Source organism: Eubalaena glacialis, chromosome 4 (genome assembly GCF_028564815.1).
Source record: "Eubalaena glacialis isolate mEubGla1 chromosome 4, mEubGla1.1.hap2.+ XY, whole genome shotgun sequence".
Classification (NCBI taxonomy): Eukaryota; Metazoa; Chordata; class Mammalia; order Artiodactyla; family Balaenidae; genus Eubalaena; species Eubalaena glacialis.
Window position 1 is genome coordinate 171049859 of NC_083719.1, and position 27823 is coordinate 171077681.

At 48.2% G+C, this 27823-nt stretch overlaps 1 protein-coding gene across 1 annotated transcript in view; it reads right to left on the reverse strand.

Moving 5' to 3' along the window:
* Positions 1–8243: 8243 nt before the first annotated feature.
* The window catches only part of LOC133090239 (ultra-long-chain fatty acid omega-hydroxylase), a 29365-nt gene continuing 9785 nt past the window's right edge, over positions 8244–27823 (reverse strand). The window contains exons 2-13 of the mRNA XM_061188579.1: positions 27512–27734; positions 24130–24274; positions 17281–17334; positions 17051–17178; positions 16722–16843; positions 13797–14064; positions 12748–12814; positions 12507–12636; positions 10849–10982; positions 9851–9915; positions 9118–9200; positions 8244–8758 (exon numbers count right to left, since the gene is read on the reverse strand). Of these exons, the coding sequence (XP_061044562.1) occupies positions 8581–8758; positions 9118–9200; positions 9851–9915; positions 10849–10982; positions 12507–12636; positions 12748–12814; positions 13797–14064; positions 16722–16843; positions 17051–17178; positions 17281–17334; positions 24130–24274; positions 27512–27733 (1596 nt within the window). The 5' untranslated portion in view covers position 27734 and the 3' untranslated portion in view covers positions 8244–8580. The remainder of the gene's footprint in view (positions 8759–9117; positions 9201–9850; positions 9916–10848; positions 10983–12506; positions 12637–12747; positions 12815–13796; positions 14065–16721; positions 16844–17050; positions 17179–17280; positions 17335–24129; positions 24275–27511; positions 27735–27823) is intronic.

Genomic DNA, 27823 nt, shown 5'->3' on the forward strand with positions numbered 1-27823 from the left:
CGACTGGCCTGTTACTGCTTAACTAACATTGTGTGGTCAGGTGGTGCCATGTTAGTTATGGGCCTCGAAGAGGACTGGTAGCTTAAATTTACATTTGTTCTTCAAACACTTCCCCTTGGAACCCAGTCGCCATGCGATAAGGAAGCCCAAGCCCCATGGAAAAGCTCTGATCAACAGCCCCAGCTGATCTCTCAGCCAACAGTTAGTGTCAATTGCCACCCACGTGAGGGAGCCATCTGGATGGTCCAACACAGCTGAGCCTCCAGATGACCACAGCCCTGGGTGACATCACATGGTACAAAAGAACCATCCATCTGAGGTCAGTCGACATGCAGAATCATAAGAGAAAATAGTCACTGTTTTAAGTCACTAAGTTTTGGGGGCTGTTCATTACAAAGTGACAGATCATTGCTGCAGGATTATACCTACCGAGTCAGAATTTATGTTTTAACCAGATCCCAGAGATTCTTGTGCTTGTTAAAGTTTGAGAGTCACTGCTTTAAGAGACCTGAGTCAGGCTCTGCAAGGTATCTTAGGAAAACTTACCCTGTCTGTTCCCTCAGTTTTTTCATGTGTAGAATGAGGAGAAAAATCTGTACTTGCCAGGTCTGTGTGGCTGTGTATTTATTGAGCATCTACTATGTTCCAGGCACAATTCTAGATGCTAGGATGCAGCAGTAAGCACAGCAGACATCATCTCTTCTGTCAAGGGGCTCCTCTAAGGGGGAGAAGGGCGATGATCAGATAAATGATCAAGAATATACCAGACAGTGATAGGGACATGAGGGCTTCCAGGAGGAGGTGATCTTTGAGAGGGACCCAACTGAAGAGGGGGAGTGGACTGTGTGGTTGAAAGGGTCCCATGGTCACAGGGTGAAGTGCCCAGAAGTAGGCACAAGCAAGCCTGTCCTTGTTCTTTCAACACCCACACTGTGTCTGCAGTTGCTGAGTCCTTGGGGGAAACAGCTAAGGTGAAAAAATTTGGTCCAACATTCAATACAGAAGCAGGTGTTGAAGATTCCTTCATCATGGCCAAGAACTCAAAATCCAGCAGGCCTCTGGGGCCACAGGAAAGCAGGATCCATCACCCGGGTCTCCCAGCTTTCTGGATCAGATGGTAGAAGGGTAAAGGGAGACAGCATGGGGGGCAGGAAGCCTCAGGTGGGGACACTCTGTTCTGTGCCTGAGGAGGCTGGACTGTCCCCAATGGTTTCTCGTCAAACAAGGAACATCTCAGATGCCAAATCACACAAGCCTGGCTTATGGAATGTCCCCCAGCCAGTGGTGGAAGGAGGGGAGCCACTCACCCCCTGCCCCTTCTCCAGGGATCGTTCTACCCCCATCCAGAGCCAGGCAGTGGGCAAAGCTGTGCCAGACTGGCGGGGGTGGTCACTGTGAGTCACCAGACTTGGGCACAGCCCACCACCCCTCTGAACCTCACTCTTCACATCTGTAAAATGGGCTGATAAAACCTCACACCGGGGCTTCCCTGGCGGTCCAGTGATTAAGAGTCCATACTCCCACTGCAGGGGGCACAGGTTCAATCCCTGGTTGGGGAACTAAGATCCTGCATGCAATGCAGCATGGCCAAAAGAAAAATAAATAAATAAATAAATAAATAAATAACCTCACAGAGTGTTGCAAGAGTCTTACCAGACACAGGCAGAGAGAGTAGGGGAAAGTACATTTCAAAATGGTATGTGAGTAAAGGTTCAATTATAAACAAAACTTGTAAACGTGTCTGTGTGCACGTTTGTATATGCATTGAAAAAATCCAGTAGAATCCACACAACACAGTGGAATTGGAGGAAGTAGAATTGGAGTCTCTAATGCATTTTTCACCCGCACTGAGTTGCTATAACTTCTATCACTAAAACACAATTTTAAAAAGAAATAAGGATTTGGCACAGTGAGGGGCACATAGCTGGCACACAAAACAGATGAGCAGTTCTTATTTGGTGTCACCATAAAGACACACCTCCCAGGAATCAGCCTGGAGTCTCTCTGGAACAAGCATGCAGGCTGCCTGATGGCTGGAGTTTCACCTTTCCTTCCTCGGCTGTTGGGAAGGAACAAGTTCTGGATTCAGCAGAACTGAGTTCAAATCCAAGTGCTGCCACTCACTAGCTATGTGACCTTGGGCAAGTCAATTGCCCTCTCTAAGCCTCATGTCCTCCTCTGTAAATGGAGAAGTGGATTTATACCTCCCAGGTAGTTCATTCCTCAACAACAAAACTGTACTTGACCACCTACTCTGTACCAGGCACACTGCTAGAACTCAGGACATGGGATAAACAAGATAGACAAGGTCTCTGGATTGTTGTGCTCATGTCTGATGAGGGAAGCCAAAAGGAAATAAGACCAAGTCAGATGGTGGCAGTAATGAAGGAAATTAACAGAGTGAGACATGCTAGAAAGTGACCAAGGGGGCTGCTCTGGATGGGGCAATCTGGGAGGCCCTCCCTAAGGAGGTTACCTTTGAGCAGAAACCTGAATGACATGGAAAAGTGGGTCATCAATAAGGACCGCCCCCTGAAGCCATGCCAGGACTGTAAAGACCCAGCCCAGGGTGGGGCACACATGTTCGTTCTTATACATGTTCATTCTTACTTCCGTCCTTAAATGTGCTGAGATAATCAGGGCTGGTGGGGGCAGCAGGAACCAGCCATACTGGAGACTCATAGTGGCTGATGAAATCTGACCCAACTCTCAGCCCCAAAGCAGGTTTGAGATCAAGAACAGACAGGCCCCTGAGGCCACACTGAAGGCAGGAACAGCTGGCAGAGTTGCCAGATTCCTGGCCCAGGTGGCAGAAGATCAAACAAACAGGTTTGGGAGCCAGAAAGCCTGGAGGAAAACTTAGGAAAAGTACAGAGGACACACACAGCTAGGAAAAACCACTAGGGTGTATTACTGTAGGCAATGTAGTCATTAATAGTCTTCTTCCTCCCCTTCCTCCTCCTCCTCCTCCTCCTCCTCATCCTCCTTTGCCCTCCTCTGTTTATTGGGTGATGTTTGCTCACGAAAACTAGCCTGACCACCAAGGACCACCCCAAGCCACAGAAGGGAGGCTTGGAGAACGGACCCTTGGGAAGTATACTGTTATAAAAAAGACCATTTGTCCCCCTCTCCTCCCCAAGTGGTAGATTAAAGATAGCAGCAAACTGTTTGCTGCCCCTCTCCTTAAGAGATTGTGATGATTATTTTTTTGTGTGTCAACTAGGCTAGACTATAGTACAGTTATTTAGTTAAACACTTACCTAGGTGTTGCTGAGAAGGTGTTTTGTAGATATAGTTAACATCTACAGTCAGTTGATTTTAAGTAAAGGAGTAAATTATACTCCTTTACTTAAATGTAAATTGGCCTTATGCAATCAGTTTGAAGGCCTTAAGAGCAAAAATTGAGGTCTCCCAGAGAAGAAATTCTGCCTCAAGACTGCAGCATGAACTCCTGCCTGAGTTTCAAGCTGTCCTACAGATTTCAGACTTGACAGCCCTCCCAAAATTGCATGAGCCAGTCCTTAAAATAAATATCTGTATTATATATCTTAAATATATAAATCTTAAGACATAAATTTACAGATAAGATTTATATCATATAGAAACCTTAAGATAAATATATATGTATAAACAAGGGATAGATAGATGATAGATGTAAATAGATATAGATAGATAGATAGATAGATAGATAGATAGATAGATAGATAGATAGATGATAGATGATAGATAGATGCTGTTCATTCTGTTTCTCTGAAGAACCCAGACTGATACAGAGGTAAAGTCTAATTCCCCTCTCCGTCAACCTGAGCTGTCTTCAGTGACTTTGGGGACTTGGGAGTCTAGATCATAAGAAGCCTTGCAGCTTCCTTCAAGTCCTCTTGGAATACACCCTCTTGGACCCAGCTGCCATGTTAAGAGGAAACCCAAGCCACCCCACTGGAGAGGCCCTACGCTGAGAGGAACTGAGGACCCCAGCCAATAGCCAGTACCAAATTGCCATCTTGGAAGTGGATCTTCAGCTGCTCCAGTGGAGCCCTAACCAAATTATAAGTTTGTAAGCAAACTAAAGTTTGTCATTTTAAGCTACTAAACTTTCTGGGAGTTCATTATACAATAAAAGTTCACAAACAGATATATTTCCAATATATTTGGAGTCCTCAAAAAATAGTTATGTGTGCATAAATGTTTGTACATACATTGAAAATGCTCATATACACAATTTTGTAAAACTAAAAAGAAATCACACCAAACTGCTGGGCTGGGGGTTGGGGAGCAGAAGCCGAGTGGAAATTTTTCCCAGGTAATATTTGGAGAGAGAGAGGAAGGGGGGAGAGAGAGAGAGAAAGGAGATAAATAATAAAGTGCTTACAACAACATTCCCTGACACGCGGTCAGCACCAAGCCTGGTGTTTGCCATTATTTCTCTTATTTTATGACAGAATGAGGACATGGGCACCAGGCATGAGCTTTGGGTCCCTCTGGTGCACACATCAGGAACCTTACTGGCTGTTTACAAGCCCCACCCCATTCATTCCCACAGCCCTTAGCAAGGAGAAGGCTCCCAGGAGGGGAGAAAGCACTGGGTTTGGGGTCAGAAAGCCCAGTCAAAGCCCACCTTCGCCCACTCTCCAGCTGTGTGATCTTGGGCAGGCAACTTGCCCTCTCTGAGCCTCATTTCCTTCTTGGTAAAAAGGGCATAAGACTAGGCCTATAGGAATTAGGGAAGTGAACCCATGTATGTGTCTTAGTTTAGGTTCCCCGGAAGAAAACTCTGATGCAAAGATTCGAGTGATAATACTTTATTTGGAGGTGTCCCTGAGAAAAGAAATTAACTGTAAATTGTTTCCTTGGGAGGTGATTCCAGGAAATACCAGTAAGATAGTGGGGAAATGATACAGAAAAGGGAAGGCAGCAGGTAAAGGGTGTTTTATCAAGGAAGTTCCCACTGTGGGCACTTGGGGCTCAGTCCCTCTGGGAGACAGCAGAGAACGTGCACCCACCAGTCCTCCATCAGGGCTGCTTCCAAGGGCATTATTTCTCCAGAATGTCCTGCCTGCTGCAAGCAGGAGGGAGGGAGGTTTGGACAGCAGCTCCTGCGATGAACACAGCCTGACGTGGACAGTTACAGTCATTTGGTGAGTGAGATTCTCCTCTCCTCTCTTCCCAACACACCCATCCACACCCATCCACACACACATGCACACACCGATGCATGCACACACAATCTCACACACAGCACACATATACTCACACAATCACACACATTTTGAGTCTTACACAGGTACACACACTCACATACTTGCACGCAAAGCACATGCTCACATATTCACCCAAATGCACCCCAACATACCAAGTCACACAATACTGAGCGTGCACACGCTCACACACACACGCCGAACTAGTGGAGACCAGACGCCTCGGAGCCTGTTGCTCCCGGGCCCTCCTCCCCTCCTCCCTGTCTCTTTCATTCACCATCACAGCCTTTAGCGGAAAGTCAATCTGCATTACAAGCATGATGATCCTGTAAAATCCACATGACAGGGGAGAACGGAGGTGCAGAGAGGAGCAGTCACGTGCCGAGCCCACGGCTAAGAAGGTGCAGAGCCGGGGTTTGAACCCACATGTGTCGCCTCCCAAGGCAAAGTTATTTTTGCTGGTGTCTGACGGAGTTGCAAGGGAAGGGGGTTGGGGAGAGGCCGGTACAATGTTTAGGGAATGATGCGCGCTTGGAGACCCTGAGTCCTGACGAAGATGTGGAAGAGGCAGCAGCGGCAAGAGCCGGGTGACTCCTGTAAGGCCCGGGACCGCATGTTTCCCACTCAGTCCGCGAGCAGCTTCGGACAGGGATTCCGGCATACGATCCCACCATGCGCCACCTGGGGGCGCCCCAGGATCGGCATCCTAGGTTTGCCTTATCTCCTCCACGCCCCCCTCAACCCTACCCCATCCCTGCGGACACCCTCTTCTGGGCAAAGAGGGGCTAGGGACCCAGCCTGGACCAGGAGCCCGAGAGATGGGGTAGAAAAGAACTCAGGGCCCCCTCTGAGGTCCCAAGGATATCGCTGTAGGACCTTAGGTGAGTCATTTCACTCTGGGGAACTCAGTTTCCCCCTCCGTTAAATGAGATAGTGACAGTACCCATTTCATAATAAGAGTACCCTTGAGAATTAAATGAGAATATCTGGGAAGGGCACACAGGAAGCATTCAATCGATTCATATTTCATTGTTAACTCTGGAGACCCCTGGGGCTTGGTCCTTAAACCCCTCCTCTGTACACACACACACACACACACACACACACACACGCACACACCAGATGATCTCACCCAGCCTTGAGGCTTTTAAAACAACATCTAAACACTGACCCTCCCCAGATGTACATCACCAGCCCTGAACTCTCTCCCAAGTTCAGGACCCATCTATCCAACTGCCAACCTGACATCTCCAACTCCTCCTGGCTCAAACTAACAGGCTGATCTCACCCCCACCTCACTCCCCCACCACCACCAAAAAAAACACACCACTTACTCCATTTGGGATTCTCCATCTCAATTGATAGTGCTTCCATCTTTCCAGGTGCTCAGACCCAAACATGGGGTCCTCCCATCCTCCCAAACCCCACATTCCATCCATCTGCAGACCCGCCAGCACTACCTTCATGAAACAATCATTTCTCATCATAATCCAACCACCGCTTTGCACCTCCACAGCTCCCAGCCTGGGTAGAGCCACCATCATCTCACATCACCCCCCCACCAATCTGATCTCCCTCATCCCATCCTTGCCACAGTCTCTATTCAATGTAGCAACCCAAGACTGTAAGACCAATCTTGTCCCTCCTTTGCTCAGAACCCTCCATGGCTCCCCATTTCTGTCACAATAAAACTCAAAATCCTTTCAGTGACCCCCAAGGCTGTGTGAACTTATTTATTTGCTTATTTATCATTTGTCATCTGTTTCCCCCCTCTAGAATGTCAATGACGCAAGGATTCAAATACTGCCTGGCTCACAGCAGATGCTCAAAAAATATTTGATGATTAATATGATTATTACAGTCATTGTCATTGGCCCACCTTCTATAGCACCATATCAGGCACTACTCCTCCAGCCAAAGACTTGGCAATCACCCTTACCTCCTCCCTCCCCTCAGCCCTCACAGCTAGATAGTCACCCCTCCTGTCCCCCCAAACTCAGCCTCTCTCTTCCCTGAGTTTCCAGTCCCCTGTACACCCTTTCCAAGCCACCTCCCTGACAGCCCAGATCTGACCATAACCTCTCCTGCCCCTGTTCACAGACACTCTATAGCTCCCTATTACCCTCTGCATAAAGCCTGAACTGTGATGCGGCCCGCAGTTCTTGTGCTGTTGGGCCCTGCCCACCATTCCTCCACTCTGCCCCTACCCCCCAGATCCAGCCACCCCGGCCCCTTGTGAGTTCCACAAGCATACCACACTCTCTCCCACCACAGGACATTTGCAGATGCTGTTCCTGCTGCCTGGAATGCTCTTTTCTCCCTTGTCACCACCCGACTTTTACTCCAACTTCAGCATCAGAGTAGCTTTCCTTGAGCCACCCTCCACCCCCATTATGCTTGCGCAGCACCAAGGCCTCTCTTGTCACAGGTCGCAAATAATTTTACCCATGGAATTATTTGTCCAACATATGCCCCCCCCATCCTCCTGAGGGCAGGAATTTGCCTGGTGTTGTGCTCCTGGCCCAGTGCCAGCAGACACTTACTATGCAGTATGTTGAAATAAATGAATGCACAAACTGTCCCCAAAAGTCTGAGTTCATGTCCGAAGACAAATGGCTTCCCAGCCTCCTAGCTCACAGCTTCCCAACTGTCCAGGATCCCTCATTTCCTTGCTGGAATCGGGTGTAAGGATCTGACCTGGCTAGGGGATGGATGATGGGGGATGTCTGCATCCCTTGCTTTTATTCTGCAAAAATCAGGACACTCAGCAAAGGGCCTTTGAGCAAGGGAGGAAGGAAGGAGCTTGAAAGGGAGAGTCTGGGTTTACAAATCAACAACAAACAGCCTGGGCCCTGGGATGCAACCTGATTCCTGAGGAGTTCATCCACATAAGCTGGGGGCCTCAAGAAGGTGATGTTTGCGTTCAAGGTTCTGATCTCAGGCTCCAGTTCTCAAATCCTCAGTTTAAAAGCCAGCCGGGATCTGAAGTAGACTGGGCTTGTATCCTGGAGGCCTTAGGTGTCATGTCTTAGGTCCTTGGAAGGCTCAGTGGGCGGAGCCTGAAGACCTGAATCCGAAGGATGCTGGGGCGGGGCCTGAGCCCGAGGGGAGTGGCCAATCCTGGTCCTTCAAACAAGAGGGCAGAAACTGGCATTCAGGGGGCGGGACCTGGACCTCAGGGGGCGGGATCAGACCCTCCAGGGGCGGAGCCTTGCCTTAAGTGGGTGTGGCATGCGCCACCAGGCTGCTTAATGAGCCTGGACTTCGACGGGCGTGGTCTATGCCCTCAGGATCTTGAGGGCGGGGCCTGGGCCCTCGGGGGCGGAACCTGGGCCTCTCTGGGCGGGGCTTGGGCCCCCGGGGATCCTCAGGGGCGCGCCGACCCTCAGGCCCGCGGAGGCAGCGGCTCCACCTTGAGCCAGATGCCATTCTCCGCGCGCAGAATGAGCTCGGGCTTCCGCCGCACCTTGCGCGTTCGGTCCACGCTCAGGCGGAAGCGCAGCAGCGTCAGCGCCACGGCCACGCGCATCTCAGCCATGGCGAAGCTCTGTCCGATGCAGTTCCTGAAGGACGGGGAACAGGGGGCTCAGGCCCAGCCGCTGTGTGTGCGGGGTCCCTGGGATGTGGTAAATGACCTCCCCCTCTGAACCTCAACTTGCAGACAAAGGCATCATAGAGCGGTTAGGAGCATGTGAGCCCAGAACTCAGGGCCTGGCATACAGTAGATAGTTGGTACCCACGGATGATATCGCAGAGGCTGATTTGGGGGCTTCCTGGTGTACTGAGGGCACGAAAAGGGTACCGGATTGGCGGGGACACCCGAGTGGACGTGGTTTCTGCTCCTGATGGGTGCATCCCTGACCTTCCACTGGCCTCGATGTTCCTCCTATGCTTCACCTGGACTGGGGAAAATAGAAGTTACCTGGGTCCTGCAGAGAAGGGCATGTAAGCCAGCGGGGAGCGCTGCTGTGGGTTGTCCGGGTCAAAGCGATAGGGGTTGTACACCTAGGCAAGAGCAGACTGGGGGTGAGCCTGAGGGCTGGTTCAGCCATCCCAACCTGGTTCCCGCCCTCAGCCTTTGGGAACCAGACCAGCAGGACAGAGAGAACCTCATTACAATCCAGCCACACCTGTCTCCTTCCCATTCCCAGCACAGGGCTTTTGCACTTGCTGTTTCCTCCATGTGGAACACACTTTTCCCTGCTCCTCACTTTTCAGTGTGAACGCTTTCAGTTTCAGCTCAAACATCTCTTCTTTGGTAAGGCCTTTCCTCACCGTGTGAGCTAAAGTGCTCTCCCCCACCCCCCAACCCACTCCAGTTTTGTTTCCTTTGCGCATTTATCAATATCCAAAATAATCTTGTTTATTAGCTTATTTTCTTCCTCTGCACTTCACTGTGAGCTCCGTGAGAGCAAAGACAGTAACTTCCTCTGTCCTCAGTGCCCAACACTGGGTCTGACACACGATAGATGCTCAATAAAGATTTGCTGATGTAATGAATTAACAGTGAATGGGTGAATAAATGGGAGGAGTACTCAAGCCCTACACCCATCTGGCTCCGTGGGGAGGAGGGGAGGGGAGGCCTTGCTGACCAAGGACCGCCCCTTCTGAGAAGAAAGAAGCTGAGAGAAGGGAGGGTTGGGGCAGGAGCTCACCTTGGAGTCAGGCCACACTGTAGGGTTATGGTGGGTCCCATAGACACTGACGAGGCAGATGATTCCTGTGGGGAGGGGTGGGGTCATTGGGTCAGTGGAACCAAGGGAAACCAGGACCTCCTCTGGAGACCTACGCCTCCCCGGCTCTCCCTGGAGCCATGCTATTCCCACAAGCCATCTGCCACCCTTTCCTGCCCATCCTTCCCTAAAAAATTCTGCTGCCCCATCCACTCCCCCTGCTTCTCCATAAGAGGTTCCCATCACCATCTTTCTAGCTGCCATCCTGGCCACACAGGGATCTTTCTCACTCATATATCTGACATTGCTCCTCCTCAGCTCAAATACCTCCCATGGCTCCCTACTGCCCTGAGGATCAAGTTCAAGTGCCTCAACATGGCATTCAAGGCCTTTCACTGTCTGCACCCTGAGGCTCTGCTCCATAAACATGCTCTCATTTCCAACCCCCAAGGCTCACCTCTCACGTTCCCTCTTCCAGGCAGCCCTCCCTGCATTCCATCCCAGATACACCCATCTCCTTGCATTCCACCCCAGATAGAGCCATCGCTCCTTATTTGGGGCTGCTCCAGCCTCTGTCCCTCCCTTTAGCCCATCCCTCACCCCATGTGTCTGGGAATGTCTGTGCCCTGATGTATCTTCCCCAGTCTGGGTGGTACTCAAAGCTTGGGCCTGGGGATGAAGCTTCTCTAGATGCCCAGCATCACCCAGGACAGGACCTGGTCTCCAGGGAATATCTGGCAACGGAATGAAATCAACCCTTCCCTACCTGCACCCTCACAGGGCCCACCCTGCCACACCCACTCCTTCCTTTCTGCTTGGACTCACCAACCTCTATCTCCCCAGCACACACACACAACTGAGTCTCCCCCATCACCCCAGAAGCAACAGGCTATAAACTGCCTACAGGGATGGTGCACCTGGGGCAGGCAATAGAGCAGGGTAATAGAGCAGGCAGGTAGCAGGGAGCACATAGAGGGCACCTTTGGGGATGATGCGCCCATCTGGAAGCTTGATGTCCTCTGTGCAGCGGCGGGAGATCAGGGTCACAGGTGGGAACTGGCGGAGGCTTTCCTTGATGCACAGAGTGGTGAAGGGCAGCTGGGTTAGGTCGTCCCTGGGGAATGTGGAACAGTGGGTGACTAGGGTCCAGGCCATGGTGCCACCCCCTTCCCCAGACACATATACACACCCATGTGCACAGGCAATTAGGAGCAACTGCAGGAAACCAGTCCAGGATCTCAGACTTGCCCCAACTTCAGGCATTTGCAGTTGTGCCCTGCACACACCTCTAATCCTCAGCAAGTAAAATATCTGACCCCTGACCAATTAGAGCAGCACTAGCCGGATGTCTGTGAGCCCAGCATTAACCCTTTAACTGATGAATTATGTGGAGGTCAGGGGGCATCCCTGGGGAGGTGCCAGGACAGCCAAGGGGACCTGGGGTAGCAGCAATTTACCAGCCTGTATAGATCAATGTCAGTATTTATAAACCCATACATCCTCTTCTTACAGTACATTAGCTTTTTTTCCTTTGGACTTCAGGGCACAAAATTGGATTAATTATAACCCTTGGTTTATGATCTAGAGTGTTTTCTTTACACTAACAGGTTATCTTTCATAGAAACTCTCTGTTGCTACCATTAAGGGCAAATGGCATGCCTGGCATAAAGGTATCCATAAATATAAACACCACTGGGAAAACAGAAGACAGTTATTAAATTCTGGCTAGATACCACCTCCTGCCCAATTCTCAGAACCTGAGGTATCTTCTCCCTTTGTTAAAAAGGCAGATTAGCAAGGATTAGCAAGGTGTTAAAGACACAATGGCACCAACTGAAAGTGTCTCCCTGAGGTCATAATCCAAATGGCTGACAATGAACCAAAAGGAACTTTCTCGCTGTTCAATGCTGTGTTTTCTTTGCATCGCCCAGAATCAGCTCCACACAGCCACACATCTGAAGTAAATCGGTTTATTATTCCTGATTCTTACACTTCCCCCCACACTGGAATTTTACACTATGCCCTTTGCCATGTGATTCTGATTATCTTCAGCTCCCGACGGCTGGAGCATATGTCCCACCCCATCCATGGTGGGATTGGCCAGATGACTTGCTTTAGCTAATGGAATGTTACAATGCAAGCAGAGGTTTTAAGTTGTGTGGTTCTTTGTGCTTCTGGAGTCTGTCTTGAGGAGAACATGCCCAGCGTGGCTGCTGGTCCATGAAAAATGAGGAGACACGGAAAAAACCTGAACACAAACCTAAGCTTGGAAGCATCTCCACTCAACTCAGTGCAGCCCAGAGTAACAAGAGTAATATGCAGACAAGAGCAAGAAATATGTGCAGACAAGAGCAATAAATAAATGCTTGCTGCAAACCACTGAATTTAGGGGGCTGTTTGTTAGGCAGCATTATTGCAACCATTGCTGACTAAGACACTCTTAACTAAGAACTCCTGCATTATGAGGTAGGCATACGCGTTACTTGTCATCCCCATTTTACAGTTGAAGAAATTGAAATTCAAGAAGCTTAAGTGACTTGTCTGAGGTTAGACAGTCAGTAAGTGGTAGAGCAGAGAGATTAATACTCAAGGCTTTGAACTCAACCTGCCCCCACTACCCCCATGACCCCAGACTAACCACTCCAGTTCCTCCAGCTCCCGACCTTTCATGACTTCCTGGATCTCTTCCCGGCACTTCTCCTGGTACTCTGGATATTTGGCCAAGTTGAACAGCACCCACGAGAGCCCGCTGGATGTTGTGTCGTGACCTGCAGGCAGATAAGGAGCTTATATGGATGCTGCCCAAAGATAGCGGAGATGCTGTCTTCAGACAATGGGGCCCCTTCCCATCCTTCCCCAGCCACACCCCATGTCCTCACCTTCAAACATGAAGGTGTCTGCCTCAGCTCGGATGTCCTCATCTGACAGTTCCTTCCCATCTTCATCCTGGAATGGGCAGCAGACTCTGCTCAGCTCACTTCGTCCCACCCGCCACATCCTAGGAGTTCTTCCAAAGTCAAGACACCCCCTTCTTTATCTTAAGCCAAGCTGCAGGGGAAAGGATTCCAGGCAGATAGATGTATGCAACTTGTCTAAGAAAGATGGAAAGAGAGCCAAAGATGAGAGGAAGAAGGGACTTTGTATTTCTTCAGCAGCTCCTAGCGCCAAGCATCCTGCCAGATGGCTGACAACAATCTTGTGATCAGGTCTTACGATCATCATGCTGTAAATGAGGAAACTGAGGCTCAGAGGGAAGACTTAGATGACTAAGGTCAAACATCCATGAAGCAGCAGAGCTATTATCGAACTGGAATGCAGGACTGTCTGAATCCAGAACCCAGCTGCTGCTCAGAAACTCCACAGAAGCACCACAAATAGGTGACCACCTATCTCTGCAAGTGTCACATTTCTTCAAGGTCTTGTATTTCATCTTTGTGTTGTGAACTGAATTCTGTCCCTCCCCAGCCCCACCCCAGAACCCTTAAGTTGAAATCCTAACCCCCAGTACCTCAGAATGTGACCTAATTTGGAGATAAGACTTTTGCAGAGGTGATTAAGTTACAATGAGGTCATTAGGGTGGGCTCTAATCCAGTATGACTGGTGTCCTTATAAGAAGAGGAGATGAAGACACAGACATGCACGGAGGGAAGACAATGTGAAGACACAGGTGAAGGCAGCCAGCTACAAGCCAAGGAGAGAGGCCTCAGAAGAAACCAACACTGAGAAAATTTATTTCTGTCATTTAAGCCACCCAGTGTGTGGCGCTTTTTTACGGCAACCCTAACGAACGAATACAGTCTTACGTGTTTTGCATCTGCCTGCATTCTAGATCCATGTTAATGTGGATGTTTATCATTTTACACAATTGCTGCAACTCATGAGGAGGCTGTCCTGGGCAGAGCTCCACCCTCCAGTGTCCAGCCTCACCCTGGCCAGGAGCAGTACATCTATGAAGTCCAAGGTCTTGCCCTGCTTGGCCTTAAGCCAGGCCTCAGCCCCCAGCTGGTGTAGTGCCCGCCGCCGCTCCTGGATGACCTCCGTGGTGAAGTGATGCACGGTGTCACAGGCCTGCCGGAAACGCCGTCCGTCTGCTGTGTGATAGTAGATGAAGTCAATGTGGTGATGCAGGCGATACTGACGCCGGACCACCAGTGCACTCAGCTCAATGATGGCCGAGATGTAATCACTCATCTTCCTGCCAGGGAGAAGAAAGGCCATGAGCAAAGCCCCGTACCCTAAGACAAGCTTCCTCTCCCCATGGGCAGGTTACAAAGAGAGGCCTTGAATTAACTCTATTTTCTTATTTCCTTGTATTCTTGATGCTCTGCCACCTGGGGCCTCACTGACTGGAGAGATACCACCCTTCCCAGGACTAGCCATTTCTTAGAGATAGCAAATGACTCACCCAGGAGCATGCCTTTCTTTTGCAAACCAACCAATCCAGAGTCCATACTCCAAACATTACTGTGTTGAGCCACTATCCCCCTGCCTTAATCACCCCAGGGCCAGGCACTGGATAACTTGGGGGCACCCCTGTGCCCCAGAGCCTGCTGAAATTATTCAAACTAGCCAATCCTAAGCCTGCATACCCTGCTTTTCCCATTCCTTCCCGTAGAATACCCCCCAAAAATGTTTTTGCCATGCTTTCTTCTGGTGCTTCCCCATGTGGCCCTGTGTGGTGTGGCATGCCCCCTCATCTTGGGAGCAGTAAGTAACAAACTATCTTTTCAATGGCAATTGTTTCTTGATCTGTTGGCCTCACCATACCTGAATAAAACTAAATTCTAGGTACATTTTAAAACAGGCCCAAAGAGGGATGAGGACTTCTAAATAGATGTAGCATCACTAAAATTAAATGGCTACAATCCACAGAGTGGGAGAAAATATTTGCCAGTCATATACCTGATGAGAAGCTTGTATCTAAAATATATAAAGCACTCTTAAAACTCAATAATAAAAAAGACAAATAACCCAATTTTAAAATGGGGAAAGAATATAATAGACATTTCTCCAAAGAAGACATACAACTGGGCAAGAAGCATATGAAAAGATGCTTAACAGCATTGGTCATTATGGAAATGCAAAAAAAAACTACAATGAGATACCACTTTACCCCAACTGGATGGCTATAATCAAAAAGACAGATAATAACAAGTGTTGATGAGGGTGTGGAGAAATTGGAGCCCTCACATACTGCTGGTAGGAATGTAAAATGGTGCAACCAACTTATGGAAAAAGTCTGGCAGTTCCAAAAAAGGTTAAACAGAATTATCATATAGCCCAGTAATTTTACTCTTAGGTATATACTCAAGAGAATTTAAAACGTTCACACAAAACCTTGTACACAAATGTTTATAGCAGCATTGCTCATAATAGCCAAAAAATGGAAACATTTTTTGGAAACATTAATGGAAACATTAATGTCTATAAACAGATGACTGGATAAGCAAAACATGGTATTATGTGGTAAATGGAATATTATTCAGCAATTTTTAAAACGAATTATTGATAATTCAACTACAACTACAGCATGGTTGAATCTGAAAACAATATGTTGACTGAAAGAAACCAGAAACAGAAGTCGTGTAATTCCATCTATATGAAATTTCCATAAAAGACAAATCTATAGAGACAGAAGGAAGATTAGTTATTGCCTAGATCTGGAGGGGAAGTGGGAAGTGGGAGATGAGTGCTAAAATGTACAGGGTTTCTTTTTGGTGAAAATATTCTAAAATCGATTATGGTGATGGTTGCACAACTCTGTGAATATACTAAAAACCATTGGTTGTATACTTTAAATGGGTGAATTGTATGGTATGTCAATTACATCTCAGTAAAGTTCTTATTAAAAAAAAAAGGAAAAACTAAATTGCAGGGGGCAGGATTGCAAAGAGCTGTCCTCAGTTCTGAAGCATGCTTGCTGTTTTCATGCACTAATCACCAACTGCCATTTTCTTGTTTATTTGTTCATGGTTACTGCCTGTCTTCCCACTAAAATGTAAGTTCCAGAAGAGCAAGACCTTATCTGTTTTGTTGACCACTGTATTCTACTCTAGAGCTGGCACACAGTAGGCACTCGATAAATATTTCTTGGATCAATTAATGAATTAATTACTAAGGCCATCTCCACCTTACCCAACTGAAACAATACCACTACAAGGCCCAGAGTAACAAAGTCAGCAGCTTGTTATTGAGGACCTACTGTGTGCTACAAACTCGACAGTCATTATGTCCCTTATTCCTTATATCCCCTTAGACTGTAAGCTCCAAGGAATTGGGCTTAGTGCTTATCACCATATCCCCAGTGGCTAGCATAGTGCCAGGCACGTAGTAGGTACACGACAAATATTTGATGAATGAACGAATGAACCAGAGCTAGGGTTATTTCATTCATTCAACAAATATTCACTCAACATCCATTGTGTGCCAGGGCAGTGCTATATCATTTTATCCTTTAAACATCTCTCAGAAGGTCAGGGATTGTCATCCCTATTTTACAAAGAAACTGAGGCTCAGGAAGTGTGGGGAGGGTCTTTCCAAAGACCACATACTTTTTGTGGAGGAATGAGTAAAACTAGCGTCTACCGAGCACCTACTGTATGCCAAGTTATTGACTCACATTATCCCCTATAATTCTCATACGATGACTGTGGGGATGGGATGGAGATGTCCATTTTGGGGATGAGGAAACAGGCTCAGAGAGGTGATGTCAGTTTCCTGGAACCACATAGCCTGTCAGTGACAGAGCACCAGCTGCGCAGGAGTGCCTAACAGCTAAGAGTTTCCTTTTTCCTCTCATCACCTCGCCCCTGGAGCAGCTGACTCTATGTTCCCCAGGGAGGCCACACTCACTCGTGGCAGTTGCTGTTGTAGCTGAAGACACATTTCTGAAGACTGTCCAGGGTCATGAGGCTGACATGCTCAAATATGTCAAGGGAGACTTCTGAGCCCTCTGCCAAGCACCGCCATTTAGCCTGGAAGAGAAAGACGCGTGGCAAATGGGTATGGAGACCACAGACCTTCAGCCGGGCTGACAATGACCCAGCTGCAAGTTCACTACAAGACCACTTTATAGATAAAGGAAGTGAGGCTTCCTGGCATCACATGGTTTGCCCATGAGTTGGAGCCTGGACCAGCCTCACTACCAGGATACCCTCTTCCCAAGAAACCTTGGGACTCACATGCATGATACCGGTGCACTGGTTGAAGATCTTCATGTAGGGCTTCAGTATGTCAAAGTGGAAGGCAGGTGTCAGCAGGCGGCGGTGCCGGCTCCACTTGTCACCTTTGCTGAGCAACAGCCCATCTCCTGGACCCAGAAGACCAAGGTTAAGGACCTCACCAAGAAACCCCACACCCTGCCCCCTCTTTCCTGAAGCCCCAGCTCCAGGCTACCCAGTCCTGAGCTCACCCAGCCAAGGTTTCAGAAAGCCATAGAAAAGGTCATCCTTGGGGGCAATGGCAGCTGTGGAGAGAGAAGACGTGATGATGTCTCCAGAGTTCTGACCCTTGACCTCTGCTTATGACCTCCTTGGGCCTCCGCTTTGGGCTCTCACCTCCCACGTCACCCCTCCAGTCCAATCCTCCACACCTGCCCCAAAGAGAGCCTTATAACATGCTGATCTGAACATGAGCCTTCCCTGCTCAAACACGTCCCATGGCTCCCTAAAACCTTTGTAAAAAAGTTCAAGCTCAGGCTAGCACTGAAGGCCCTGCCCTATCTTGCTGCCGTATGCCTCTCCCATCTCATCCTTCAGCATACACCAAATAACCCCACACGTTGTCCCTCACTTCCAAACCTTTGCCCAGGCTGTGTTCTCTCTCTCCAGTATGGCTTTCTTCACCTGATTCTTCTCCTAATCCACCCCCTCTTTTCTGCCAACTCAGGCCATCTGAATTACACCTCCTGTGCTCCCAGCCTCCAGCCTCGCCCTTTCCAGTCTGTCCCGTACCCTAGACCCAGGGGGATCTTACTTGACTCTAGATCTGACCATGTCCCTTTCTGCCCACACACCCATCAGCCTCAAGCACAGCTGCTCAGCCCATTTATAAAGCCTTGAATGACCTATCCCAGTCCAGACCATTCTTAGAACACCTCTAGCCACCACAACCACCCCTCCCCGCACACACCCAACTTGCTAACATCATAGAACTTGTCTCAGGTCCTTGAAAAGCTGTGTTCTCTCTGTTCTGAGTCTTTCCACCAGGCGCCCTCTCTGCCTCAAACACTCTTTCCTCATTCTTCCAGTCTCTGCTTGGATGCCATTCCCTCTCCCACCAATCACTCTGGATTGTATCCATCCAGTTACAAGCCCTTTGAAGGGAGGGACCTTGTTGATCACTAACATATTGGTGCTAAATAAATTTTTATTGTATGAATGAATTAACCAATCAAAGGATGAATGAATGAAAACTATCAATGGGTAGATGGATGGATGGTTGGATGGTTGGATGGATGGATGGATGGATGGATGGATGGATGGATGGATGGATGAATGGATAGATGGATGGATGATGGGTGGGTGAGTGGTTGGATGGATGAGTGAATGCATTCCCTTTCTATGTGCTGAATAGATCTGGGACAGAATGGGCAGGGTCCAGGAAGGAAGTACCTGAAACTCAAGTGATGTCACTTTTACCTGAGATATGATTCAGCCAGCTACACACACACACTCCCCAGGCATTGGCCAATTGTATGCACAATCATCTGTCCACTCGTTCTCCCATTCTACACACCTCTGCTGCCACCTTTCTGTGCCCAACCCATGCTGGGCAATGCTGGGGCCCCAGAGATGGCTCAGCTCCACACCCTGCCTGGAGGAGCTCTGGGTGTAGTGGGAAAGGGAAGCAGAGGCATGCCATGTAATTGGCAAGAAGGTAGAATGTGTGCCAGGAGCAGAGGGAGGCACAGAGAAAGGGTTGCTAGAAGTCAAGGCAGACTTCCATGAAGAGGCAGCTTTGGAGGAGGAGGTGGGAGTCTAGTCACTCCTCTCCTCTCTGGGCTCTGGACTCCACGCTAGGCCCTTCAGGGGTCTTTCTGACACACAGACTTGTCCAATGGTTATCCTGCTCAAACACCTCCCATGGCTCCCTAACACCCCCAAGATAAAACACAAGCTCCTTCACTTTGTACATAGGTGCTCTGAGTCCAGCTCCTGTCTCATTTCCTACTTCTCCCCACATGTCATCTTCACTCCAGATACCCCAAGTCACCTGAATTCCTCTGGCACTTTCACACATCTGCACTTTTGCACTTAGGACCCTCTACCTAGGACCTCTCATCAGGCAAACTCCTATGCATCCTTCAAAGCCCAGTTTCACTGATGCCTCCTCCAGGAAACCTTCTCCAAACCTTCTCTCCAGCCGAACCCTTGCTCTGCTATCCTCAGGTCCCTCCTCTAATCCAACCCTCAGCACTCAATGCCAGGAGAGCCTATGTCCAGGCTACCTCTCCCATCACATTCCCCTCCAGTAACAAGGAGATGGTAACATCTACCCTGAAGAAGGTCATATAAGAAAAGCCCCCACAAGTGCCCAGCAGGAAGCTGCATATTACTGTGGTTGAGAGCTTGGCCTCTGGGCCGGCCAGGTCTGGGTTCAAATCCCAGCCCTAATTGGTTGTGTAAACTTGGGCAAGAAAATCGAACAATCTTGCCTACCTCATGGCAACCCTACAAAAACTCAATGAACTAATGTGCTCCTGGCACACAGTAGGTGCTCATTAAATATTCGTGCACATAAATGAATAACTAACCAACTGTTGGCTATTTTTACTACTGTGACTATAATTATTGCTCAGTGGTGTCAAAAACTTGTGAGATGAATATCTGGGTGCCCAGTTCACAGCAGGACCCTAATAGGGAAAAATGAATGCACAGACACCATGGAAAACAGTTTGGTGGTTCCTTGAAAAGTTAGACATAGAGTTCCCATATGACCCCACAATTCTACAACTAGGTACCTACCCAAGAGAAATGAAAATATATGTCCAAAACTTGTACACACATGTTCATAGCACCATTATTCATAAGAGCCAAAAGGTAGAAACAACCCAAATGTATGTCAGCAGATGAATGGATAAGCAAATATGGTATATCCATACATCCATACAATGAAATATTACTCAGCCTTAAAAAAGAATGAAATCCTGATCATTGCTACAATGTGGATGAACCTCAAAAACTATTCAGAGTGAAAGTCAGCTGCAAAGGACCACATTTTGTATAATTCCTTTCCTATGATATATCCAGAAAAGGAAAATCCATAGGGACAGAAAGTATTTACCAGTGGATGAAGAGAAGGGGGAATGGGAAGTGATAACTTAATCATTATGGAGTGTTTTATGGGGTGCTGAAAAGGTTTTGAAACTAGGGAGAGGTGACAGTTGCACAACATTGTGAACACACTAAATACCTTACACTTTAAAATAAGTAATTACTGGGTCGTATGGTAGTTCTATTTTTAGTTTTATAAGGAACCTCCATACTGTTCTCCATAGTGGCTGTATCAATTTACATTCCCACCAACAGTGCAAGAGTGTTCCCTTTTCTCCACACCCTCTCCAGCATTCATTGTTTCTAGATTTTTTGATGATGGCCATTCTGACCGGTGTGAGATGGTATCTCATTGTAGTTTTGATTTGCATTTCTCTAATGATTAATGATGTTGAGCATTGTTTCATGTGTTTGTTGGCAATCTGTATATTTTCTTTGGAGAAATGTCTATTTAGGTCTTCTGCCCATTTTTGGATTGGGTTGTTTGTTTTTTTGATATTGAGCTGCATGAGCTGCTTGTAAATTTTGGAGATTAATCCTTTGTCAGTTGCTTCATTAGCAAATATTTTCTCCCATTCTGAGGGTTGTCTTTTTGTCTTGTTTATGGTTTCCTTTGCAGTGCAAAAGCTTTTAAGTTTCATTAGGTCCCATTTGTTTATTTTTCTTTTTATTTCCATTTCTCTAGGAGGTGGGTCAAAAAGGATCTTGCTGTGATTTCTGTCATAGAGTGTTCTGCCTATGTTTTCCTCTAAGAGTTTGATAGTGTCTGGCCTTACATTTAGGTCTTTAATCCATTTTGAGTTTATTTTTGTGTATGGTGTTAGGGAGTGTTCTAATTTCATTCTTTTACATGTACCTGTCCAGTTTTCCCAGCACCACTTATTGAAGAGGCTGTCTTTTCTCCACTGTATATTCTTGCCTCCTTTATCAAAGATAAGGTGACCATATGTGCGTGGGTTTATCTCTGGGCTTTCTATCCTGTTCCATTGATCTATGTTTCTGTTTTTGTGCTGGTACCATACTGTCTTGATTACTGTAGCTTTGTAGTATAGTCTGAAGTCAGGGAGCCTGATTCCTCCAGCTCTATTTTTCGTTCTCAAGATTGCTTTGGCTACTCAGGGTCTTTTGTGTTTCCATACAAATTGTGAAATTTTTTGTTCTAGTTCTGTGAAAAATGCCAGTGGTAGTTTGATAGGGATTGCATTAAATCTGTAGATTGCTTTGGGTAGTATAGTCATTTTCACAATGTTGATTCTTCCAATACAAGAACATGGTATATCTCTCCATCTATTTGTATCATCTTTAATTTCTTTCATCAGTGTCTTATAATTTTCTGCATACAGGCCTTTTTTCTCCTTAGGTAGGTTTATTCCTAGATATTTTATTCTTTTTGTTGCAATGGTAAATGGGAGTGTTCTCACTACTGGGCATATACCCTGAGAAAACCAGAATTCAAGAAGAGTCATGTACCACAATGTTCATTGCAGCTCTATGTACAATAGCCAGGACATGGAAGCAACCTAAGTGTCCATCGACAGATGAATGGATAAAGAAGATGTGGCACATATATACAATGGAATATTACTCAGCCATAAAAAGAAACGAAATTGAGTTATTTGTAGTGAGGTGGATGGACCTAGAGTCTGTCATACAGAGTGAAGTAAGTCAGAAAGAGAAAAACAAATACCGTATGCTAACACATATATATGGAATCTAAGAAAAAAACAAAAAGGTTGTGAAGAACCTAGGGGCAAGACGGGAATAAAGACACAGACCTACTAGAGAATGGACTTGAGGATATGGGGAGGGGGAAGGGTAAGCTGTGACAAAGTGAGAGAGTGGCATGGACATACATACACTACCAAACGTAAAATAGATAGCTAGTGGGAAGCTGCCGCATAGCACAGGGAGATCAGCTCGGTGCTTTGTGACCACCTAGAGGGCTGGGATAGGGAGGGTGGGAGGGAGGGAGACGCAAGAGGGAAGAGATATGGGAACATATGTATATGTATAACTGATTCACTTTGTTATAAAGCAGAAACTAACAACAACAAAAAAAGAATATATATGTGTAACTGAATCACTTTGCTGTACAGCAGAAATTAACACAACATTGTAAATCAACTATACTTCAATAAAACTTAAAAAATAAAAAAAATAAAAAAAAATAAAATAAGTAATTATATGGTATGTGATTTCAGCTCAATTTTTAAAATGAATATATGAAAACAAGCTACAATTAAATGCCTGTATATCCTGCCTTGTCTTCTATAAAGCATTTTCACCTACTTTCTCTGTATATCCCAAATGCCCCTTAAAAGATGAAGAAACAGAGGTTCTAAGAAGAGCCATGCCTTCCTCAGGGCCCATCAGCTATGTGGGTTTAAGCCTAGAGGAGCAAACCCCCGAGATGTGGTCCCAAGGAGGCCCCAATAGGGGATGGAATTTAAGACTTAGGACCAGGTCTGTCCAATCGCAGGCAGGCAGGCATGGAGGGGCCTGGACACCTTGGGGCCAGGAGGCCTGACTCCAGGTTGCCTCTCCTGACTCACACAGCCCCACCCTCCACAAGCTGGAGTCTCCCATCCAGCTCCTCCAGTGGGGGAGGCACTGGATGTCCTGCCTGTCCTGAGAGAGGGGAGGGGAGAGGAGAAGAAGAGGCCTGAGCATCTACTAAAGTGCCAAGCTTATGATGGGGGCTCTACTCCCTGGTCTACTTGGGGTCTCATAACCATGCAGGGTGACACTCAGAAAACAGATGCTCTGAGCTGGTGGAGAGGGGAGGGAGGGGGAAAGAAAGAAAGAAAAAAGATATTAAAAAGGCAGAAGAGAAAAAACCTTTATCAGCACCAACCCACACTATATTACTGACTCTTCACAACCACCCTATTTTACAGATCAGAAACTGAAGCCCTGAGAAGCTAGATGAATTGCTGGGTCACACAGCAAGCACATGCTCCAGCCTGGATTCAAACCCAGCCCACCCAAGTCCTGGCCCAGGCCTCTTCCCACAACTTGGTGCCCATCCCTTGGAAGAGTCACCCTTCCCAGGGTCCAGGTTTCCCTCTTTGTTCAGTGGGGATGGTCATTCCCTTACAAATGCAATAATGGGGGACACTGAGGCATGAGGAAGGCAGAGCTGGGAAAGGGAAGGATGGCAGCCCCTTCCTCCTTCATGGCTCAGGGTGCAGCCTTGAAGGTGGTCTCCATACGTGTGTTTGCAGAGACCAAAGCTGAGGCCAGAGGTCCTAAAATTCCTGGAGCTCTTTATTTCCCATCCTTCCTCTCTCAAATGTCCCCTTATGCCTCTGGAGATGCCCAGGTACATGCGAGGCCACCCTGAGGGCCCAGAGCCCCACTTATGAGGAAGATAGTGCTAGACACAGACACATTCAGCGCTAAATGGTTAGGAGTAAGAATGGGAGAGTCTAGAGGAGAGACCTATGGTCTGTCTGGGGGATCAAAGGAGGCTTCCTGGAGGGGAAGGTCATTAGAGCTGCATGTTGAAGTCTGAGCAAGAGCCTGCCAAGCACACTTGGGAATCCTGCACCTTGAGTAGGTGTGGATGGCAGAAGGGAGAAGCAATCCTTCTACCTCTCCCTCTCTGTCAGTCAGGGCCAGCCTAGGTGAAGAGAGCAGGCTGCAGGCTGCAATAGCCACAGTGGGAGAGTCAGAACCCAAATGATAGGAGTGCCATGGCTTAAAATTGAGCAACAACCATTTAACAAAAGCTTGGGCAAACAACTGCCTATCCGAACATGTCTGCTCTGACTCTGAGAGGTAAACATCCTCTCAAAGTTCCTGGAACTTTCATTGTCACGCCTTTTCCCACGCTGTTCCCATTATCTGCATTGCGATTGTGGCTTTGGTAAACTCCTATTCATCCTTCAAATGGCCCTTCTTCTGGATAGCCCACCTGCCTAGAAACCCAGGTGGGCTCTGGGAGTTGAGGGTTTCCTCATCACTCAGAGGCCCAGCCCACCTACCCGAGGCGCCCACCAGGGGCTTGATGTAGTCAGGGTGCACCAGCACCAACAGTGGCAGGACAGGTCCTATCCACACCAGGATCACGTGGTGCATGCTGTCCAGCACCTTCTTCTCATCTTGGAGGCCTGTCTCATTCGGGAGATACTGCAGAGGGTGGTAGAGAAGGGTAGTGAGAAGGTGTCCAGCCCTGGCTTCCCCCAGCCCTTCCCTCCCACCACTTCCCCTGCCCTCAAAACAAGCCGGGAAGAGCTGTATGATTGTGGGCAGTTGGCCGCACCTGAGTCTCCATTCCCTCATCTGAAAACTGGGGGAAAAGTCAACTCCCCTTCTGAGGGTAGTTGAGAGGATTCATGGAATAGCAAAGTGGAAGAGCCCCAGCACAGGCCTGACACACGGCTGGTGTTCAAGAAATAAAAGCAGTAAGAGTAAACACAATAATGATAACGGTTGGCACTTATCTAGTACCTCTATGTTCGTAATAAAATATTACTAGTATTGTTCTCTTTAACACATACACATGCTTGCAGTTGGGTGCTGCCACGGGCATTTTTCAGATATTCATACATTCAACCCACACAAGAACCCTATGACGTAGTTGCTACTATTTTCCCCGTTTTACTTTACTCAGAAGGGTCAAATGATTTGTCTTAAGTTACAGGTGAGTAAAGGGACTCTCCTGGTTTGGTCTCCCCTAGAAGCAGGACCTGAGACAAGGGTTCTAGGGCAAGCAGTTTATTTGGGGGGTGATCCCCAGAAACATGGGTGGGGAGAGGAGGAGTGAGATAGAGAGGGAAGGCAGCCAGCAAAGAGTTGTCAAGGGAATTACTCCCATGGGCAACTGGGGCTCAGTCCCATTGGGGACCTCTGGGGGACATCCGTCTCAGAGTCAACCCACCTGAGGGTGAGGGGGCTGAGGTGTTTTTATACCAACTCCCCTAGTCCCATAATCACCGGCTGAGGTTGAAGTTCACAGTCCGCCCGTGCAGAGTGGGCTTCAGCTGCTAGAGAAAGCCCTAGAACACAGGTGCTAGCAGCTAGAAGTCAGCCCATTGCAGCCAGAAATGGGCCAAGAGGATGTGCACAGACACTGGCATCACCTGCCATAGTGGTAAAGCCAGGATTTGAACACAGGCCCCCAAGCTCCAAAACGCCTGCTCTTAACCAACATGTTCTATGAGGCAGAGCACTTCAGGCTCAATGTCAGATGGATCTGAGCTCAGATCCACCCTCAGCAGCTGTGTGATCTTGGGCAAGTCACCTAACCTCTCTGAGCTCCAAAGATCGAATCCATAATATAGGGCAGGTCCAATCCTATTTCATAGGCTATGAGAATTGGGAGAGCTCAGATATAAAGAAGCCTAACCCAGTGCCTGGCCAGTGGTAGGGTCCAGCAATTGTAGAATGAATGAATGAATGAACAAATGACTCCTCTCTGGTTTCTGTGTCTCCTTCTTGATCAGGTTCAGCCCTGAGCCTGTCCACACCCAAGGGAGATCATGGCATCATCCAGGTCTCATGGCCTGGGAGGCAGGATGGGCCCACGGGGTCAAGGCTGGACTTCAGAACTGGCGCTGGCCAACCGCCCATGGCACCAGAGCCTGGCCACTATTTCCAGGACCACCATCCATGCCAGAGGGCTTCCTGGAGTAAGGGCATTGGATATGGGGTATGAAAAATGAGTAGAAGTTCATCTAACAGAGAATGATATTCTGGGCAGAGGGCACAGTTTCGGCAAAGGCCATGGAGGTGGAAAGTCAGAGCCTTATTCCAGGAGCAGAAAGTCATTCTATGGGACTAGAGGGAGATGGTAGAACAGGTGAGGAGGGTGGGGGTTGGAGTCTAAAGGGACTTGAACTCCAGCTGAGAAGCTGGGACTTTCTCAGGACAGCAATGGGGAGCCATGGAGGATGTGTGAGCAGGGGAGGGACATGGCTGTATTCAAGAATCCTTCTGGGACCAGGATGAGGGATGGACTGAAGGGGTAAGACCAAAGGCAGGACCCCAGTGAGGAGGCTGGACCATGGAACAGCAGGAGAGGAGGAGGCCTGAGCAGTGGTTGGAGAATGGAAAAGAGGGAGGAGATTCAGGCACAAACAGCCAAAACTTGGTGAGTGCTGGCTCCAGGAGGATAATAAAATGAATGTTTCTTGCACTATTGAGTGGAAATGTGTCTCCTGCTTCCTTCTTTGGAGACATTCACTCCAAGCAGTATCTAAAATATGTCTAGAATCACTTGATACTTCCAGTCTCCGCAGGACCCAGGAATTGAGCACATACATCCACCACGGTGTAGCAGGCTCAGTGCCCAGCATGCCACAGACACGACTTCAGGAATCGTTGAAACAATCCCACGAGATTATTAGGAATGATTATAGTTCCACGTTGCAGATGAGTCAACTGAGGCACAGGGAGGTGAAATAGCTTGCTCAGGGTCACACAGGCAGCACATGGTAGAGACTGGCAAGTCCACACTGATGACCACTGCCCCAAACTGCCTCTCCAAAGTCTTCCTCCAAGTTCAGCATGAGGCCTGAACCAGGAAGGTCTCCACAACTGTCCCTCAGTTTCATTTAGGCCTGGAAGGGGGAATCAGCTGAGTCCAGCAGGGAAATAGGGGCTGGACTCTGGCCCCAAAAGCCTCAGCACCCTCAGGAGTCTGACTTTCTCTCTTCTGACCTCTGAAACCCTTTTAGAAAAGTCCAGCCTTTCTCATCCAGAAGCTAGAGGGGCAAGGGTAGACAGCTAAGATCAGGGACGCTGGAGCCAGACAGCCTGGGTTTAAACCCAGACGCTGCCACTTACGAGCTCTGTGACCTAAGGCCCGCTACTTAACCTCTCTGTGCCATAGTATTCTCTGGAGAAAAATGGAGATAGTCAGAGGACCTACCTTCTAAGATTGTCAAGAGGACCAAATGAGTTAATATTTATAAAGTGCGTGAAATAATACTTGGAATATATATGTGAAATAAGAAATGAAATGAAAGAAAAGGGTTGGAATCCTCACCTGGGACCACAGCATTAAAGAGAAAGAGAGAGTGTGTGAAACCACATTGGGGGGTAGGTGAAGCAACAAAATCTACAAGGGTGCCTCGCCTCCCACTCTGGGATTTCACAAGCACTGGTACCTGTTGCTACAGCAATAGCCTGGAATTGTAGAGAGAACTTTAGAGTCAGCTCTGCCTCATCCAAGCTGTGTGATCCTGGGTTCCTGCTTGCCCTCTCTGAACCTCAGTCTCACTCAGATCCTGTAAAATGGGTCTGTTCATGGCTCCAACCAGATTCTTGGGGGGATGAGGGAAGCCAGCAGGTCCATCATCCTTACTGAACATCTGTACCTGCCCTGCCCTGCCCAGCCCAGCCCACCTGACCGGCCACACACACCATGCCCAGGTGGCCCAGCAGCCAGCTGCGCCGGGGCGGCTGGGGGAAGCAGCGCAGTCGGCAGCAGGTGATATAGAAGTGCCAGCAGAGCCTCAGGAACTGCAGCAGCAGACGGAAGAGGAAGAAGAGCAGGGAGAGAAGGAGCCCGGACAGGGCATACAAACGGAACGCCGTCTTCTCCAATCCCAGGAGGTGCAGCAGGTGCTCTGTGATGGGCAGCATCCTGGGGGGACACATAGGGTGGGGGTCAGTGCAGGCGGGAACCACCCTCTGGCCACATGTGTGCCATACACATGATGACCTGTGGAGCCA